Here is a 20,264-nt window from a genome sequence, read left to right as displayed (position 1 = left end):
TGTCCTGCAAAGCTAGATGGATTTACCATCTGGGGGAAAGTGTACCAAGCCTGGAACTAGACTATAAAATTGTTAGAAACCTTTTAAGGTAAAAGAGGAAAAATTAAAGAGATGCCATGCTTCCTTTAAGCTCAGTGATTAAATAACTATTAACTGATTGGCTGTAACATCAATTTGACGTGTGTAAACATAAAACCCATTACACACACACACACACACACACACACACACACACACAGCCCCAGAAAAAGGAGGGTTTTCAGACCTCAGAGCTCAAACAGATCATTTGAAGGGCTCATTCCTGGTCTTACCTTGGTTGTATTTTCACCATTTCTTTCATACTGATTTCGTTGTTGAATTTTCTCAGCGATCTCTTGTGCAATTTGCCAGGTAGAATCGTAAGTGGAGAACCTGCGTCAAAGTCATAAAGGGAGGAAAATGTTGAAGTTTCTTTAAAGGAAATTTCTGCATAATCTAAGTTTCAGTTTGTAATTCTAGTCACCAATGCGACCAGGAAGGGAGGATGGTAACAGCAAGGGCAGCAGGGCTTGATCCTCAAAGCTTCCTTTGTAATAATTCACTTAATCCACACAAGAACGCTGGGAGGTGGGTCACCATCCCCACCGTACACGTGAGAAAATCAGGCACAGAGAGGTAGAGCGACTTTCCCAATTGGTACCACCAGCTGCAAACCACGGCCGCCTGGCCCTGAGCCTGTGCTCCTAACCACTGTATTACCCGGCCACCGATAAAGCATCTGGATTCCTTCATTCACAAAACATTCAGCAAGCACTTCTGCAGGGCTGCCTCTGTGCTGAGCACTGCTCCAGGCACTGGAGAACAGAGCAGGGAACAAAATGGGCAAAGTCCCTGTTTTCAAGGAGTTTAGTGAAGGGAGAAAGGCATCAAACAAACCACAATGTAGCATGTCAGGTGTTCTATGGGCTATGAAGGAAAAGAAGGCAGGATAAAGAGATGGAGAGTGACAGGCCAGGTGAGCAGCTTTTGGGGGAAGAGCTACACAGAACAGCAGGTAACATGATGCTCTGGGGACAAAAGACACACCCCACCCCTGCCACCAAAGCTTACCAGAATGCTCTCAAAGCAGGTCCCGAGCTTCTGTTTTTTAACTCAGCAGTGCTGGGGGGCTTTGAAGGGTTCACAATCAATCCCCAATAGTTCCATATTTTTTTCTTCACTTACAGCCTTTTTTACTTTTTATCTGTTTCACAGAAAATACCTAAGTGTGTATACACATTTCATCTCTCCTAAAGGGCAGGGACTATGACTATGTGACGGACATATTTTCCAGGACTGTCCCAGTGAAAAACATTAAAATCTGCTGTATTGCCTAATGTTCCAATTTCTGCCTGAAAAAATAAACAAACCATTTCTTAAAATCTCTGAATTCCCACATATCACTTGAACACCGAGGGAACCTGGCAAATGACTTTTGAATGAAGGAAAAAGAAACATGCTCCAGTTGCTCCCCTCAGGAGTCTTACTATAGTCATGGTAGCTATGGCTAACAACTGAGTATCTGATCCTGTGCTAAGAGCTTTACATTTCAAATTTAATAAGGATCCAATGAGGTAGTGTCACCGAGCAGGACCCTTTGGGGCCGTCCTCAGACAGACCCCCATCCCCTTGTCCTCTGCCTGCCTCTTGTCTACAGAAAAGCTTTAGCCTCCCAGGGCTTCCCTGAGTTCCAAAGAGTAAATTTCATCAGAGAAGTGAGAAAATGGAGGAAAACAAAATAATAATAGTTTAGCCATTAAAGTCAAGGACCTTTAGTTCCTCCCTAAGGGATACTGGTAATATACTGAGCCATGTCCTTTTAGCTGCTTTGCAGACACTAAACCCCCCACCAGGTGCAAGAAGTCAACTGTATGGTGCCCACAAGTACACAGACCCCAGACCAGTTGGAACCAGAAAGTTGATGATGTTGACTCCACCAACCAATCAGAAGAATGTCCATGAGCTGATCACGCACCCCACAAACCCCCCTCCCTCACCCTGTGTTTAAAAATCTTTCCCTGAAAGCCATCAGGGAGTCCAGGTGTTTGAGCACTAGCTACCTGGACTCCTTGCTTGGTGCCTGCAATAAACGTTGCACTTTCCTTCACCACGACCTAGTGTCAGTAGACTGGCTTTACTGCACACGGGCAAGCAGACCCAGGTTTAGTTAGGTAGCAGTAATATCCTTAACAACTCACCACTATAAAGTAGCATCACTCATGTACATATATACATGCATATATGTATCCAAGCATACCAGAAAAGAGCGGGTGATACAAGACAATACAGAGTTAAGAAAGTAGGAGTGAAGCTGATAAGGAAAATTGGGTCCTGGTCCCAGGACCTCATTTCCCCCCCTTTTCCCTCCATATCGTCATCTATGAAAAGAGGTTGTGTGGTCTAGCTTTGTGGTCCCAGACCACACACATGAAAATCAATAAGGTACAACACACCTCCTGCCAAATGGGGAGTATAAATGGCAAGTGCATATTTCCTAAGTTCGGAATCCAGAGTTCGGAAGTGAGAGAAATTACTGGCCGAAATACTCCAACCTGATAAGGCCAGGCAAAGAGGTTACATCATGGGCCGGACCACAAGGTCAAAGCAGGCCTCTCACTCTGACAAGAGGGAGGAGCACATTGTAGCCTGGCCGAGAGGCACAGGGAGCAAGCGAAGATGAAAGGAAGGGAAGGAGCCAGGCACAGTCGGCTGAGTGGTGGTCCTGGGCAGGAGAGTAAAGTATAAAACCGCAGCAATGAGTCGAAGCTAGTTTCTGCAGAGCCTTGAACAACAGAACAACAAGGTTTGACTTTTAGAAGAGAGTTTGAGCACTGTAGGGGATACTTCTACACAGAGAGTGAGGCCTGGAAGAGGTTATATGAAATGCTAATGGCCAAAACCTCAGATGTCTTGCGCCTAACCCTCATGTTTCCATCTGAGCTCTAAAGAGCAGTTCTGAAGCTTTGCTACACATCTGAATCACGGGGGAAGCCATAAAAAAGAAAAATCTTGGCTCCACCCCAGGCACTGTGATTGAACTGGCACGGGGTTTGACCTGGACGTGAGGCGTTGTAAAGCTCCCCAGCTGATTCCAATCTGTAGCAAGGCTTGCGAACCACTGGCCTAGTGGTAATAGGCAACCTCATGATGGAATCAAGCACCCAGGTGCCCAAAGTACTAGTTTAGGAAAAGTAACCTGAACTCCACGTACACAGATAATCGGGGATGAGAGAAGAGTGGCAAGAGACCAGTAGAAGACTCCTCCAGCTACTCAACTCCATAATCGGCCACCAATATTTACATTCTGTAAGGCACAAGGCTATAAAGGATTGGACTATGGCAGAAAAGGGAAAAAGCAAAACAAAAAGGTGCAGATTAGTGAACAACCCGATAGGAGTGAAGAAAAAGTAGATGATTAGAGTTTTCAGGCCTAAGTGACTAAGAGGATGGCGATGCTATGACGGAGGCTGAGGAACTGGAACGGAGAGAAAAAAATGGTAAAGCTGATGAACTTTAGCAAAGAACCCATTCAGAGACAGTCACCATTCGCTATTTCTATTACACAGTGAGCTTACTGCTGGCTTCGATATGCCATCAAAATAGTAACAGCCATATTCTATTTCTAAACACAAGAACACTACTCAGGAGTAAAGCACCATCGACCTATGGTTTTCAACAGTTGGAGGGCAAAGCTGTAGTCAAGTCTGTTTTTATAGATTTTTTTCAAAGTCCTATTCCATACTCCATTCGGCTCTCCTGATCAGCAACCTACTTTGCAAGGAAGCTGACCTAGCACAGCAGAGTCATTGTTTCACTTTCAACAAATGAGAAAGCCTTTAAGTCAAACTACTTGAGAGGAACAGGAAAAAATATCAATGCTTTTTCAACATTAACTGTGGAAGAGGCCTAGGGTTCAGTGCTGGCTTCCACAAACCTAAATGGATACCCTGGGGCCTCTACCTTCTCTGAGCTTTCTTCTACCCTCTGTGTAAAATGAGGGAGTTAGCTTCCAGGAGGTGGAGGGCAACTCAGTCATATGTATCAAGGGCCTTAAAAATGTTCACACCCACGGACCCAGTAGTTTCACTTCTAAGGAGTGAGCCAAGGAAATACGAGACGGACCAAGGGGCAGTCTTTGCAATTTTAAAAAACAAAACCCCCAAAACGCTAACATTAAAAACGGTACAGAGGGGAATCATTAAATCATAATGCATCATGGTCACTCAAATGATGCACTATTAAGCACCACAAAAATTGTGTTTTCGGTGAATATTTCATGATGAGGAGAAATGTTCCCTGTTTTGTAAAGTATATAGGGGTGTGTGTATGTAGACACATATATTATACAAAGTAATAAGTTCATTTAAAAAAATCAACAACAGCAATTACTCCAAACGATAGTTAAAGAAGGTTTGTGGGGTATTTTCTCCTCTCTGCAAATATTCAATATTTTATAAATTTTCTATCGGGGTGTTAAAATCAGGTGAAAAAAAAAAGTGTTGAATCAAGCCACTGGCCCAGATAATCTAGATCCCAGGTAGATTAACTTTGATCTTGCAAAGTTAACCTCAATATCCAGACTGTCTGCAATTTAAACAATAAACTGTGTGAGAAGTACTAACACGAGACATATTTTCCAATAAGAACTTTGTGGAGCTATAGCGCTTTCACTTCGTAAACAAAGAGCCCAAGTCCAATATGCCATAGCAATAGGTTCCTTGGATCAGAACTTGTGTCTTTCATCCTTCAGTCCTTGGGACTTAACTGTTGAATAAAAGACCCTCATCAGCCATTGTTTCACTGCATGAGGTGCTGCAGTAGACACAGTCTTCATGATAGGAACTCAGGTAAGGGGAAAACACCTTCTCAATAAAGGGCACAATCCCTCCCAGATTCCTGTAAATTTTTGTGAAGGGCCCACCAGATCTAGATCGCGGCGCCAACTGGTTACTAACTCGCTGACGACCGATGAGTCCTGACCCTCGGCTTCTCCCCCTGCTCGATAAGGAGGTTCCCCAGATGCACGCGCGCCCCACAGAAAGGTCGCTCCGACTTCACTCTCGCGCGAGTCCGGGGAAGCCTGGCACCAGCCGGCTCCACCACCGCGACGGGCGGGAAATCCGCGAGCTGCGGCCAAGAAGGGCTGAAGGCGCGCTCAGAGCGTCGGCCCTGGAGCTCAGCTCCCCAGAGGTCCGCCGGCTCTCCCAGCCGCGGCCACCCCCGCCGGGACCGAGGCTGGCGGGAAGCGGCAGAGCGCGGCCCCTCAACCCCCGCCCCCCCGGCGGCAGGGGAGAGGGTGCTCGCTTCCCCCCAACCCCCACCCCACCAACCCCTCTCCTTCCGAAAGGCCTCCAGCCCCAAGGCCTGGCGCCCGCCCGCCCCCCGGAAGCCCGGCCTCCCCCGGGACCGTGCGCGCGCCGCCGCCCTCACCCGCGGCTCACCAGGGGTCCGGGGCCATGGCGCGCCCTCCGCCCGCTCCTCGGACACTTCCTGCTCGCGGCGGCTGACTACGGCGGCCCGCGCGGCTCACACCCCGCGGCTCGACCCGTGCGCGACCGGGACTGGGAGTCTGCAACGTGACTCTGCAGACCCCAAGGCCTCCAACCAACCTGCGACGAAGAAAGCGAAGCGCTCCCCGGGAGGACTCTACGTTGGGGCGGTCTGTTCCCATTAAAAGATGCCAACAGCTGGGTGCAATTAAAATAAAACTGGTTTTGAACAAAATCTAAACATTTTCCCAGGTGGGTGGGAGCCCCTCGAGACCTCTGGCAGTTACTGAACATTTTATCCTGCTTCAAACGGAAACGAACAACAACAACAAAAATGTGATAGTTGCACAACCATATGAATTTACTAAAACTCATTTTAAGTAAATTTTATATGTAATTTATACCTCAACACAGTTTAAAAATTTTTTGGTCCTGCTTCAAACAAGGGTCGCAAAGAAGTTATCGATTATGTATTATCTTACAGCAGCCTTCCCATCAGAGGCGATCCTTTATGTTTAATTTTTAAATGCCATTAGGTGCTTGATTATACAGTTACCCAAAAGGTCACAGACGCTTGACATGGGGGAGGAGGAAATTAGTTCTGTGCATTTAGTGCCCCTTAAATTTCCAGAGTAACACTGGAAAGTGAAAGGAAGCCCTCTCTGCATCCGCAGGAGAGCAAAAGGACCCGAACTCTGTAGGCTGGGTTTCAGCGCAGGCGTGGATCGGGCGCGCATGCGCGGATCGGGCGCGCATGCGCACGCGCACGTCCGTTACCATAACGACCGGAAGACGCTGCACCTCTGGAGGCTGAGAGGAAAGTGAGTCGAGTCTCCCGGTGATGGAGACCCAAAATTCGCCCAAGGATGAGATGGCTGAGGTGGCCGAGCTGGAGCTTAAGGCCGTGATCGGATTCAATGGTGAGACGTCGAGCATGTCTGGGCTGGGGGGTGTAGGATCCCCAGGGACGTGTAATGCAAACAGGGAGAGTGAGACACCAGGTGGCACCTGGAAGGCATCTTGGGACGCCTTGGCCAGGGCCAAGCACTGGGGGCCCAGACAGCCCCTCCTCCACAAAGGTCTTAGAGAGTCACATCCTCACTCCAGGATGGGCTTTGACAGCACCTAAAAGGGACCAAATGCCTCCTCACCGGGCCGTGAGGATAAGTAAGTGTGATTTGAAACCCTCCTCCCCCTAGTCAGCTCTCCTCTGGCTCTACGCCCCCCACAACCCGCAATACTGCCTGCCCCTCAGTAAGCACTTACAGAATCCGTGTAGGCCCCTGGGACCAATTACCTGCTAAAATCCCAGCTGATGTACTAGTGAGAAGGGGCTGGGGGGAGGGGAGTCCTCTAACCCAAACGGAGGATTCTGATGGTGAGGATTTCAGACCAGGATAGAAGGCAAAGAGGACGCCAGAGGGAGCTGGAGGGGAGAGATGCTTAAGTCAGAGGGGGCTCAAATCTGAGTCTATACCATAATTTTAATATATTTTAATATAATATTCTGTTGCATAGATATGTCCCAATTTACTTAAACAATGTCCTGTTTTTAAGAATTAAGTGTAACTTACATTTTTTGCGTTTATTTTTCAATGCTGCAAAGAACAGCTGCATAGCTAAATCTTTTAACTCTTTTTCCTTAGCATAAATTCTGAGTATGTCTTAAAGATTTTTGATGTATGCTTCAAATGCCATACAAAGTGTATACCAAAAAGACATATATGGGAATAGTTATAGTAGCATTATTTCAAATATCTAAAAACTAAAACCAAAATGTTCATCAAAAGCAGAAAGGACCAATAAATTGGTGTGTTCATAGCATAGATTACTCTGAAGCAATAAAAAAGAATGAACTACATACAGTCGGCAGAAAATCTGTCCATGGTTGGCAGAATCCACAGATGCAGAGGGCCATCTGTAATACACCCTTCTATGTGAGGGACTTGAGCATCCGGGTGCTTTGGTATCCGAGGCGGTCCTGGAGCCAGGCCCCCACGTATGCCAAGGGACCACTGTAGTGCTACACGCAACAATGTAGGTAGATTTCACAAACACAGGTTGAATGAAAAAAGCCAGATGAGACAGAATACACACTGTGCTGTATAATTCCATTCATGTAGAGTTCTAGGTGAGGCAAATCAAATTACAGGAGTAGAAGTCAAAACAGCAATTACCTTTGGGGAGATGTAGATTGGGAGAAGGCAGACGGAAGATGTCTGGAATGTGGTTATAATCTGATCTGGGCTGTAGTTAAATGGATTTGTTGGTAAAAAGTTCCTGAGTTTCCCATAATTTTGTCTTCAATGCAAAACGTTTACTTAAAAAGGCTATACTACCTGTCAGAAAATAAGCAAAGTTTTATAAAAGTTTGGGAGAAGGATTCTATTCTAGGTTTGAGTGGGGTCAAGGAAGGATTAATTCAAGTAGCCTCTGAAGTTGGGTAGGATTCGGATCAGAAACGGGGTGAGCCAAGGAGGACGGGGAAGAGTGTGGGGCTGGTTGGGGAACGGCAAAGCTTTCCTGGCTTCAGCATCAGGGACTCGCAGGATAATACAGAAGAGAGAGACTGGGATTAGATTTTGGAGGCCTTAAACACCGCGTAATGGGGTTTAGCTCCCACATGGAAACATAGCAGAAACAAAAGCAAAGCCCCTTTTATCATGGTGACACTAGAACTCATGGCAGAGTTACATTATAGTTTATGAGTTCTCACTTGAGGGTATAAATATGTAAGCATACTTTGACTCTTCCAGGCATTATACCTTTTAAGTCCTCTCTCCTATGACACTATCTTATTCTTTCTCCCTCTGTAGAGATGACCATTATCCTGAAGTTGGTGCACTCTTCCCAGCTATGTTTTAAAATTTTGCTATATATGTAAAATATTAAATGCAATTGTAGGATATACAAAGAACTACCATGAAGCAATAAGAAAAACACAAACTTCCCAACAGAAAAAAGAGTGAAGGCTATGAACAGGTGATTTATGATGGAGGAAATTCAAAAGCCAGCAAACGTGTAGAAAGACATTCTACAATATACTATATGTGATACACTGTATATAAATTTTATGTTTACATGTTCTTATATTTTATAATCTTTTAAAAAGATTATATTTAATATTATATTTTATTGCACACTTGAAACCGGTTTTTTTTCGCCCGGCATTATTTGTGCAATCTATCCATGTTGATTTCATTTGCTTTAAATATCTGTTTCGCTGTTGATGGGCTTTTCATTCATTTCCAACTTTGTACTAATATGAACAACAGCACAGTGAACACCTTTGTACACAGTCCATAAGCACAATTGCAAGTATTTCTCTAGGGTATATTATAGTATTTCTCTTCTACTCTTCTACCGGAGAGTTGAAGATCTCAGTCCTAGGATATATACATATTCAACAATACTCAGTATAGACACGTTTTCCAAAGCACTTCTACCAATTTCCCCTCCCACTAAGCAGACTGTGAGGGTTCCCTTTGCTGCACATCACCACTGATGCTTGGTATTGTCAGCCTTTTGAATTTAGCCATTATGATGGAAATGAAATGATATCTCATTTTGGGTATAATTTGCATTTTTCCCTGGTTGCTTGTGAAGCTGCATGTCTTTCTATGCGTTTGCTGGCTTTTGAATTTCCTCCATCACAAATCACCTGTTCATAGCCTTCACTCATTTTTCTGTTGGGAAGTTTGTGTTTTTCTTATTGCTTCATGGTAGTTCTTTGTATATTCTAGGCATGATTCTTTATCTGTTATTATGGACATTGCAAATATCTTCTCCTGGCGTGGGTTTTCTTTTCATTTTGTCTTTTGTCATTAGAAGTTTTTTGTGGTTTCTTTTTTGGTTGTTTTTTCGTTTTTTGGGTTTTTTTGTTTTGGCCGTGCCATGCAGCTTGCCGGATCTCAGTTCCATGACCAGGGACAGAACCGGGCTATGGCAGTGAAAGCCTGAAATTCTAACCATTAGGCCACCAGGGAACTCCCAGGAAGTTTAATTTTTAACCTAACTGGATGCATATATTGGCCTTCTCTGTTAGGATTTGCTCTTTTTGTATCATGGTTAAGTAATTTCCTACAACCTGTATGTACATTGTCTTGTTTTTCACATTTAGGTCCTTGATCTACCTGGAATGTATTGTTTGTGGATGGTGTGAAGTAGGGATCTAATTTTACTTTTTCCTTATGGATAGCCATATGATTGCTTATAAGGAGCCTGCAAGAAAAAAAAAATATACATTTCAGTAGGACAAGATCACCCCCAGACACAAATCTTAGTATTATAAGACCTTACTGCGTAAAAAAGGAACAGTGATCACAAAGTGAAAGACAACATTTATTCAATGAATATATTTGGCCATTTGAAAAAAAAAGAATCTATTTAGGATTTTTTTTTAGTTATATTTAAATCTTCTGGAATCACATTATGCATCAAAATAGATTCCAGAGGGAGTTAAATATAAAAGTTGAGTTCACTGAAGACCAGAAATCTATATTAATAAATATCTATGACTCTTTTGATGGGGAAGGAAATAGCAATAAAAAAAAAAGGATGTTAAAATACCAAGAAGTAAACATACTAAATGTGTGAGATCTTCATGAAGAAAAATTGGAAAGGCTGCCAGGAACATAACAGGAGGCTTCAAGGAAAACATACCCTGCCAGGACTTCCTAGGTGGCGCTAATGGTTAAGAATCCCCCTGCCAATGCAGGAGCACCAGTTCGATCCCTGCTCCAGGAAGATCCCACATGTCACGGAGCAACTTAGCCCATGGGACACAACTATTAGCCTGTGCTTTAGAGTGCATGAGCCACAACTATTGAGCCCATGTGCCGCAACTACTGAAGTCCATGCACCTAGACATGCTTCGCAACAAGAGAAGCCACTGCAATGAGGAGCCCACACACCACAACAAAGAGTAGCCCCCGCTTGCTGCAGCTAGAGAAAACCCACGTGCAGCAACGAAGATGCAACACAGCCAATAAATAAATAAGTAGATACATTTATTAAAAAAAAAAAGAAAAACATACCCTGCTTTTAGAAAGGAAATGTATTACTATAAAAATTATTTTTCCTTAAATTAATCTGTACATTTAATGCCACTCCACTAAATACAAACATGATTTTTTTTCAACTACTGAAGCCGACTTTAAAGTGTATGTTATAAAATAAATATGAAGAATAACCCAAACAATTCTGACCAAAGATGAGTAATGAGGGAGTAATAATATGTCTATTTCCTATTAGAACATAGTATAAAGATTCGTAGTTGTTGAGATGGTTCTTGACCAATACCTGAAGGATTGGGGTCTCAGTATGAGAGGTCCTGGATTCTTCAGCCTGGCAGTGACTTTGAATGAAACCCCAATTTTTATTTTTACCAGACTTTCGCCTGAGGTGGTGCACTCACGTTCTCCCCGTGCCTACGCACTCACCCAGACAGGCTGCTCCTGCTTCCTGTGCTCTGTGCTTCTTGTAATCACTAAAACTGGACCTAGGTCCGAAGTGAGCTTCCTGGATCCGCAACAGCGGCATCACTCGGGAGCTTGTCAGAAATGCAGAATCTCGGCGCCACCCCAGACCTAAAATCAGATTCTGCATTTTACCCGGAGCCCCTGAGGATGTGTATGCACCTTAAAGTTTGAGAAGCTTATGTATTAGACCAACCTTCTTGTCAGTGGAATAAAATTACCTATTACCCCCTTGCCCCACCCCAACACACTTATTTTAGTTGAACTAAGTCTTATTTCAAAAGCATTCTTTTGTGCTCATTTAATTGAAAACCACCAGCTACTTCTGCCCCTGACTTTTTACATCTTTTACTCTCTCTTTTAGGACACGTCCCCACTGGTCTAAAGTGCCACCCCGACCAGGAGCATCTGGTCTACCCTCTGGGTTGCACCATCCTCACTCAGGCAATAAACACTCAGGAACAGAATTTCCTACACGGTCATGGCAACAATGTCTCCTGTGTGACCATCTCCAAGAGTGGAGTTTACATTGCTTCTGGACAAGTCACATTCATGGGCTTCAAGGTGAATAACCTACAGAACCATTCTCTGTGCGTTGATTTAGAGGTGCCTCCCAAGAAAGACTGCCCCACCTCAGAAGAGCTCTGTGCTGCCCTGTCTCTACCCTTCCTCCTCTTCCTTTGACCTCTCTTGGAACTCATTTTCATTCTGTCAGGCTGAGCGCGAAGGAACCTGGTGGTTTTATGCCCGATGTTGCAGCTTGTGACCAGTACAACTCAGAAACAAAAGTCCCTGTTTACAATTGTCTCCATCTTGTTGCTGTCATGTCTGTAAGACATACTCGAGTTTCTAGAAAAGTGAGGAATGATTATTTCTCAGAGAGAGGGGTAGCTATCTCCTCCGATTCTTTTGACGCCTGTCTATGATCTGACAGTGTATTCTTGCTCCCAGGCAGATATCATCCTGTGGGATTACAAGAAAAAGGAGCTGGTGGCTCGGCTGTCACTTCACAAGGGCAAAATCGAAGCTCTGGCTTTTTCACCAAATGATTTGTACTTGGTATCACTAGGAGGCCCAGATGATGGAAGGTAATGAGCTAAGCATATTTACTTATTTTCCACCAGGCACGTTTCTAGACGTGTTGAGTACTCTCTCCTTTCTAACTTTCTCTGTTTGCCCATCTGTGGTTGAGTGTGTGTGGTGTGAAGAGCCTGTGAGGAAAATACCATAGGACGCTAGTCCTCAAGCCTGGCAGTGCATTGAAATCAACTGGGAGCTTTAGAAAATTGCTGATGGTTGGCTCCACCTTTCAGAGACTTTGACTGATTGGCCTTGGCTTTAGGAGTTAGAAAGGCTTCCCAGGTGATTCTATGTGTCGCTAAATCGAGAACCATTGCCGTAAAAGATGACGTTGTCCTGTCATCATCACCCTCATCAACAGCTAATTTTTTTTTTGAGTGCCTACTATGGGACAGGTGTGTGATAAGCATCTTAATTGCATCATCTCATTTAAGCCTCACAACAGCGCCATGATGTGAGAGCTATTGGGACCACATGACAGATGAGGAGCTAAAGTCACCAGCTGCTCAGTAGCAAAGCTGGGGGACAAACCCTGGCAGTGTGACTCCAGAGGTGGTATTTTTAATTTTTTATCTTGCCTCACCAAGATATGATCTTGGCGCTCAAGGATCTCACAGTCAAGTTTAGTAGGGAGAGGATACATACAAATGAAATTGGGGGGAGGGGAAGTGTTTCAAAAGCATTATATTAGGAAGAAGAGTCAATGCAGTTCATATTTCTGTGTTAATGCTAGAGGAGCAGCGTCTATAGAAGAAAAATGATAACACCTGAGGTTTGGGTAGGATTTAATACTTTGGTGCCCTTTCACAGATATTTTCTTATTTGAGCTCCACAGGTTAATTACAATGGAAATATATGTTTGTGTGTAGTTGTATATTGACAGTTCTCTTAATATACAGCAAATCAACAAAATCGTCATGAGATTTCCTCCTTTCACAGTCATTGTCTTGCCCTGTAAGTAGTCAGACTTCCCTGGCCCATCCCCATTTCACTCTTTTCCTCCTTAATAAATGCATCCAGAAATCAGCCATTAACATGCTTAGCTCAACTTAAGGCAGTTGTTCTCAACCTTGGGCGCACATTGGAATCACCTGAAGAAATAAGACCACTGATGTCCCAGCCCCAGAGATTCTTCAAGCTTGGAAACTACCCCCCCCACCCCCCCAGACCCTGCCAAAGAGTTGCCAAGGCTAGGCCTTGGGGGTACAAAAGCAGCCCCTTAACCTGCAAAAATGTTCATCTCCTCTGTAATTTTAAGCTTGATTCTAAAATTTGCTTACAGAAAGTTGGAGACGTTGAAAAAACATTCTAGAGAAAGTTTCTTCTCGAAAAAAAGAAAAACAAACTTTGTTGTACTAGGAAAATGCAATATGCCCATGTCTGAATAGTCACAGTACTGAGGAGCATGGGGTCCCGATGACTGACCCCTCCCCCACATTTTTGATATCATTAACCAAACACTTCCATTTAGGGCTAAATTGTATGGTTGTGCTCAGAAAGATGGAAAGGTAACCTACAACCTACAACAGTGCTTCTCAAAGTGTGGTCCCCGGACCAGCAGCATCTGCATCCCCTGAGACTCTTTAGCAGAGCAGATTCTCAGGCCCTGCCCCAGACCTACTGAATCAGAAAGTCTGAGGGTGGGTCCTAGCACTTTGCGTTTCAGCAAGCCCTCCAAGTGCATCAGCTACATGTCCAAGTTTGAAAACATGCCGACGTCATCCTCTTTATTGCTTCTAATGAATGAAAAAAAAATTTTTTTCTGCAGTACTTCCCCAAGGACATTTTTTACAAGAGATAAACACGTGGTAAACTTTTATGCCCTGCATGTCTGAAAATCTGTTTATTTTAGCATCAACCTGGATTGAGAGGCTGATGGTTTTCCAGCCTCATGATCATTGTCCTTCGAGACTTTTTAAATGTCACCCATTGGCCTTCTAACCCAGTGTGATTGAGGAGATGGGGGGATGGCATTGTCAGTGTAATTCTTCTGTTCCTCTGTAAGTAACCTTTTTTATTTTTTTCCCTCTAGAACCGCTAAAAGAGCCGTTTCTTATTGTGAACACTGTTTTCCCCTGACTCTCTTTGTCCTTTCGTCCGGGCAGTGTGGTGGTGTGGAGCATAGCAAAGAGAGACGCCATCTGCGGCAGCCCCGCGGCCGGCCTCAACGACGGGAACGCCACCACGGTCATCTTTTCCAGATGCCGCGACGAGATGTTTGTCACTGCCGGAAAGTACGCCTCTGCAGTCGAGGTTTCCAGAACGCATAAATCACGCGAATGGCTCGCGCAGAAAACACAGCCATTCCAATTAGGGGGAACGTGGTTTTCATCCTGGAAAAAGAACTCCCATCGTCATTTTCATGACTTGGGAGTCGTTAAAAATCCTTTGAGCTGGAAGTCTTTTTAAACACGGTTACTTGACCGTTGTGTGCTTCCTACCGAAAAGGTTCCGCTTTAATTTCACATGATACTGGTAACTGAGAGAAAGCACTCTTAAGATTTCTGGTATGGTACCCATATACACTGGATTCTCCACGACGGTCCCAATGTCAAATATTCCATTATATCGACCCTCAAGAGATGTCCTGCAAACTCCAGTATTTTAGCATCCAAATGACATCTACCAGAGAGGCCATGGAAAAGCGAATTTTTTTTAAATTTGGAAAGTGCATTCAAAATACTGTGGAGCACTTACTACGTGCACAACTCTGGAGGCTTAAAAAAAAGGAAAACTGAACTTCATCAGTATTTTAAAATTAATCTTTTCTGTCAAGATATTAGCTGAAGTCTTTGTGATGTTAATCATGATATTTTTATGCAGTTATTCAGATTAACTTAACATACAATGATTAAATAGCAGCTACGTGCCAAGTCTCATCTTGGGTGCTGATTTTGTTTGATTTTTAGTTGCTGTCTCATTTCCCCTGCCTTGAAGGCAGGGCTCTCCTTAACGTAGTCCTTTCCTTTAAAAATTTCCCTCACGATTCCATACCTTGAAAGAAACGTACTTGATGAATTCTGGTTTGCTTTGCTTACTTGTTTATTCGTTTGTCTGTTCTCACCAGTGAATAGAGTATTCACTTCAAAATGAGAGCTGGGTGTGCATCCTTGCTCTGCTGTGCTTAGGCTCTGCATTTGCTCACTTGGAGAGTGGAGGATCACAAAACTTACTTCACAGGGTGGTTGTGAGAATTGAATGGAATACAATCAGCCTTTGGTATCCCCGGGGTTCCGCATCCGCAGATTCAACCAGCCGTGGATCACGTACTGTGTTTAGATCTGCAGTAGGTAGAATCTGCGTGTGTGGAATCGCGGTTGCAGAACCAGCGGATACCAAGGACCACCTGTGGGCCTCGAGCGTGCGCGGATTTTGGTGTCCGCGGCAGGTCCTGGAACCTCCCCCGTGGGTACCAAGGGATGACTGTATCCTGGGTAGATCAACAGGTCATAGCAAATCCCCCCAAATACCTAGTTCTCTTCCTTTCAGCTTCTCCTTCAAGGGACTGCAGAAAGCAGCGAAGAGATGAAGTGTTTATTAAATGGTATGCATTTGATTGTTTCTTTTCTCTAGTGGGACAATTCGAGTATGGGAACTGGATCTCCCAAATAGAAAGATCTGGCCAACCGAGTGCCAAACAGGACAGATGAAAAGAAGAGTCATGAGTATCTCAGTAAGTACTACTCTGTGTTATTTTAGGTAGCTGTTAGTACAACTTCCTGTTAACACTGCTGACTGAGATAGGTGTGTATGTGTGTAAGTGTATGTATATATGTGCACCGGTGTGTAGGTATAAGTACCTAGGGCTGGGGGTGGGAAGGTGAGGTCTGGACATAGTGGACGTCGATTGGGGAGGCACAGGTGGGGGAGGCACAGGTGAGGGAGTCTCAGTTCGAGAGCTCCCATGGGAAGCTGGGGAGGTTGCCTTGACACAGCTCTGGGGAAATCTGCTTCGGTGGGACCTGAACTGCCATCAGACCCCAGGAACCTGCCTCACCTGGTGGGAAGCAGTGTAGCCAGGAGGTGCTCAGAGCCCAGAGCACCGCCCTGTGCCACTTATGTTATTTCTGCACCAGAAATAAAGTTTCTAACAATGAAACTCCTTGTTGAAATGCAGTCTCCTCCATAAAGAGAAATTATTCCTATGTTTTTAATGTAGATTCAAACATTCATGCATATAACCTCATTCTCCACCAACTTGTTCCTCTTGTTTAATGTGTATTCATTTCGTGAATGTAGACTTTGGGAAACAGGAGATAAACAAATGCATATGCTCTCTGAGGGAGCACACCTTCACCCCAGGAGCTCTTCGGAGGTGTCCCTGGGTGTGCATGCTAGTATCAGACACAGGTCGACTTCCGGTGAAATGCACAGGCTGCTTGGAGTCTAATGTTTCCTCCAGTTCTGAGCTGGGCCCTGATTCTGCTCCCCTCGAAGCTGTTCTTACCCATTTTTGAGTCTGAGGAAACAGGAACCGCCATGAAGACCTCTGTAGGTCTTTTTTTTTTTTTTTTAATTTAACTTTTTACTTTATATTGGAGTATAGTTGATTCACAATGCTGTGATAGTTTCAGGTGTACAGCAAAATGATTCAGTTATGCATTTTCTCTTTTAGGTTGTTGCATAATATTGAGCAGAGTTCCCTGTGCCCTTTGTAGGTCATAATGGGGTTCAGTGAAAGCTCATCCCCTCCCTGATCAGCAGCTCGTGGGCTTCACTGGGGAAAAGCAGGTCTTCAGGTTTCCTTTTCTCTCTGATCCCCAGATGGCCGATGATGATAGCTTTTTCTACCTCGGCACCACCACTGGGGATATTCTGAAGATGAACCCTAGGACCAAGCTGCTGGCAGACACTGGGCCTGCCAAGGACAAATTCAGTCTGGTGAGTAGAGACCATCAAAGTCTGCTCTGCCCTGCTGTTTTCTAGTGATTTCTTCCTGCCACTGCGAGCACAGACTTCCATTAAGAGTCTGTGGGAAAAAATGACAAGTCTGTGATAGACCCAAGACCACACCTAAATCTGCAAGGTACGTTGACTAGTTCGCTCAAGCCCTCATCACTGCTTTATATTCAGGACATCCTAGGTGTCCTCAGTTAGGGATCAGAATCACACCTTTTTGTCACACCTTCAAAGCTCAGGGCCTGCAGCTTTGTGATTTATAAACACATTGGTTCCAGCATTTGCACAGTCCAGTTGCCATATGTAAGAGACATGTGCTCTTTGATTTACAAGACTATATCATTTTTTTTCCTAATCTAATAACCAGATCTTAGATTTTAGCCTCAGCTGACATTTTAAGTCATGAGCAAGATGTAGAAATTGTTCATGGTTTATATTTGCAGAATTCCTAACAATTCTGGTTAAAAGTCCAGTGAGAGACTTTGATATTTAAACCAAAACGAAAAGCCTACCATTGAAAGGTAATTGGACAGAATAAGTGCTGTTATTTCCAGTGCCCCAGAAAGTTACGAGGACGGTTTCTACTAAACTTTGAATTTGAAAGCTTCTGCCAGGTTCTGCACCTGCCTGTCTCATGTCTGATAATTGAACAGATGGTTTGAACTAAGCTTAGATGCTTTTCCACTTAGCTAATAGTCCCAAGAAGCTTTGAAATATTGCACGGTGTTCCTGGGAAGATGTTAGAGTTTTCTTAATCACATAACCATTTACTATTCAAGCTTTTAAGGATATGGGTAAGAATGGGAGAAAGCTATAGGTAGAGAAGAGTCTAGAAATAACCCCACAGAAGATCATGGTATAGTCCAAATCAATGTTTTTCAAATTATTTTTAGGAGAGGGATTCCAGGATACTGAACGGATGAAAGCAAAGCAACTCAGGTTAAAGCCCTGAGCTGCTTTGCCGAGAGCCCTGCCAGTTCTGACTCCTGAGACACCTCCAAAGGGCTCCATAAAACACTCTGTGAAAATTCTGATCTGGATGTTTCTGCCTCCCTGGCACTTGGGATATAAGTGCCTCTCCAGAAAAGATGCTGACTGTCTCAGTGTTCCTCAAACCCGAGTCACTGAAGTCTCCTGCGTATGCCTTAGTACCCGATTCACGTTCTGATGGTAAATTCCATAAAGCACTGTTTCCAAGATGCCTTTTACACAAGTGGGCAGAAAATAATTCTTTTAGGACAAGGGGATAGGTGGAAACACTGAAGACATTTGGTTTGAGTAATCTCGGGCAGTTACCCATTTTGAAACTCTACTGAAATGTGTGCTCTGTGTGTTAGAAAGAAGATTGGAATGGTTTCAAAAGGACATACAGCACTGTTAGGCACACAGCGCTGAAATGAAGAAGAAGAAGGACAGGATCATAATAAAAATTTAAACAGCAGTCCATGCTCAATAAAAGTTGAGGGGTCAGACATGGAGCAAAGCACCTTCCTTGTACTCTCATTAGATCCTCACCACAGTCTGATGAGATATAGGTACCACTGCATCCCTGCTTTACAGATGAGGAAAACTAGAGCACATACCATGTAAGATCTCATGGCTAACAATAGTAGAACTGGTATTGGAACCCAGGCAGACTGGCTCCAGAACGTGTGCGCTTGGACAATATCATCTATAGTTTCAAAAAGTTCATTTAGAAATTACACGTATGTAACTTTGAAGCCCCAGGAAACTCTTTACCCCTTGCTTCCCTGAGTCCTCGAACAAATGCTAAAAATATTTAACATTCAGGGTTGTCTCTTCATGGGCCAGGCATTCATCCCGTGGTCCTGCTGCAGCACTTTTGGAGCTGCGGGTGGGATGCAAGAGAGGGTAGCATGCAATTCTGGTTCATGCCTTCATATTCTTGAGCCTTGGTTTCTCTTCTCAAACATCATGGAATGTGTTTTGAGCCAGAGCAGGCAAAATTCAATTTAAAGTAACTTGAAGGCACATAGTATTTGTTTCATAACATCCAAACTCCCTTAAGACACAAACCTATAAAGTCATTAGCTATATTATTATTGAGTGTTTTAAAATAAGATATTGCAGGACTTCCCTGGCGGTCCAATGTCTAGGACTCTGCGCTTCCACTGCTGGGGGCTCAGGTTCAGTCCTGGTCAGGGTACTAAGGTCCTGTGTGCTGCATGGTGCAGCCAAAAAAAAAAAAAGATGTTGGTCGTGCACATTTTCAAATTAGAACTTTGTAGAGGGTGGTATAAAATGGCCATCAGACATCCCCAAACTTTGAAGATGGCTTTGCATTTAAATATGTTTGCTATTATTGGTTAGATTACGTACCGAATGCTTTAGTTCAGAAAATATAGTCAGCAAACAATAAGGAGTCTCCGTGCTTTCTTTGGATTTAAAAGACGGTCTCTTTGCATTCTGAGAATTAAGTTCTGGTGAAAACAGTGGCAACTGAGGAACCCATGGTGCCATGGCCGTGCTTATGTCTCTGTGCTAAGTGCATTTGAGTGGATATCAAGTGTTAATTTTTAATATGTTCAAAACGCACAGGTGGTTTTAAAGGCAGAACTTGGTGCAGCATGTTTGCTACTTGCAGGACCAGGAGGGCTACTTCCTGGCACACAAGCTTGTTGTTGGCACCGAGGCCTCTTAGCCAACCCCGGGGGTAACATCACAGGCAACAGCCTCCTTAGCTTCATCCAAGCAACATATGGCAGCATCAGCATGGCCCTGGCCCCGCCCACTGGGTCAGGTCACACGTAGATTCTTAATGATGAAACCATTTGGCCTTTTTCTTAATGCTCTTTCTCCCCCTAGGGAGTGTCCGCTATCAGGTGCCTGAAGATGGGAGGTTTATTGGTGGGCTCTGGAGCCGGGTTGCTGGTCTTCTGTAAAAGCCCCAGCTACAAACCCATCAAGTAAGTTCCAGACCCCATAGGGTTTGGATGGAGAGAGACTGTCTAGCGGGAAGTTTGCTTAAAGCCGGCAACTAAGTGATATTGGCAGAGTGATATTTGGTTAAAGAATCTCATCTTGCTGTTAAAGTAAGTAGTTGGAATCACAGTAGATGGTGATTTTGACCACTGAAAAGACAGTGGCTTATGCTGAATCAAGTCAAAGGAGTCCACTGTTACCTAGGGTATACTGCCCTTCTAATAAATACGTAAGATGTTATTTAGCCAATACATTGAGTCATGCCAGAGGAAATATGCTATTATAAGCATATCCAACGAATAACTTCAAATTTCAAACTTTGAAGATTGGTTTATTCAATGAAACTTATGATGCAAAT

At 44.1% G+C, this 20,264-nt stretch overlaps 2 protein-coding genes across 5 annotated transcripts in view; one reads left to right on the top strand and one right to left on the bottom strand.

Moving 5' to 3' along the window:
• STX8 (syntaxin 8) overlaps positions 1-5,615 on the bottom strand; it is a 225,202-nt gene extending 219,587 nt beyond the window's left edge. For 2 of the 4 annotated variants that reach the window (XM_057715655.1, XM_057715656.1), the window contains exons 1-2: positions 5,460-5,614; positions 312-411 (exon numbers count right to left, since the gene is read on the bottom strand). In XM_057715655.1, the coding sequence (XP_057571638.1) occupies positions 312-411; positions 5,460-5,476 (117 nt within the window). In that variant the 5' untranslated portion in view covers positions 5,477-5,614. Of the gene's footprint in view, positions 1-311; positions 412-5,459 lie in introns of all 4 variants that reach the window. The other 2 variants (XM_057715653.1, XM_057715654.1) reach the window with 2 other exon arrangements.
• Positions 5,616-6,292: 677 nt separating this feature from the next.
• The window catches only part of CFAP52 (cilia and flagella associated protein 52), a 32,107-nt gene continuing 18,135 nt past the window's right edge, over positions 6,293-20,264 (top strand). The window contains exons 1-7 of the mRNA XM_057715833.1: positions 6,293-6,427; positions 11,349-11,548; positions 11,936-12,072; positions 14,170-14,298; positions 15,638-15,737; positions 16,829-16,945; positions 19,790-19,890. Of these exons, the coding sequence (XP_057571816.1) occupies positions 6,349-6,427; positions 11,349-11,548; positions 11,936-12,072; positions 14,170-14,298; positions 15,638-15,737; positions 16,829-16,945; positions 19,790-19,890 (863 nt within the window). The 5' untranslated portion in view covers positions 6,293-6,348. The remainder of the gene's footprint in view (positions 6,428-11,348; positions 11,549-11,935; positions 12,073-14,169; positions 14,299-15,637; positions 15,738-16,828; positions 16,946-19,789; positions 19,891-20,264) is intronic.

The sequence above is a fragment of the Hippopotamus amphibius genome, chromosome 17, assembly GCF_030028045.1.
Source record: "Hippopotamus amphibius kiboko isolate mHipAmp2 chromosome 17, mHipAmp2.hap2, whole genome shotgun sequence".
In the NCBI taxonomy this organism is placed as follows: Eukaryota; Metazoa; Chordata; class Mammalia; order Artiodactyla; family Hippopotamidae; genus Hippopotamus; species Hippopotamus amphibius.
This window is presented reverse-complemented; position numbering and strand designations above follow the sequence as displayed.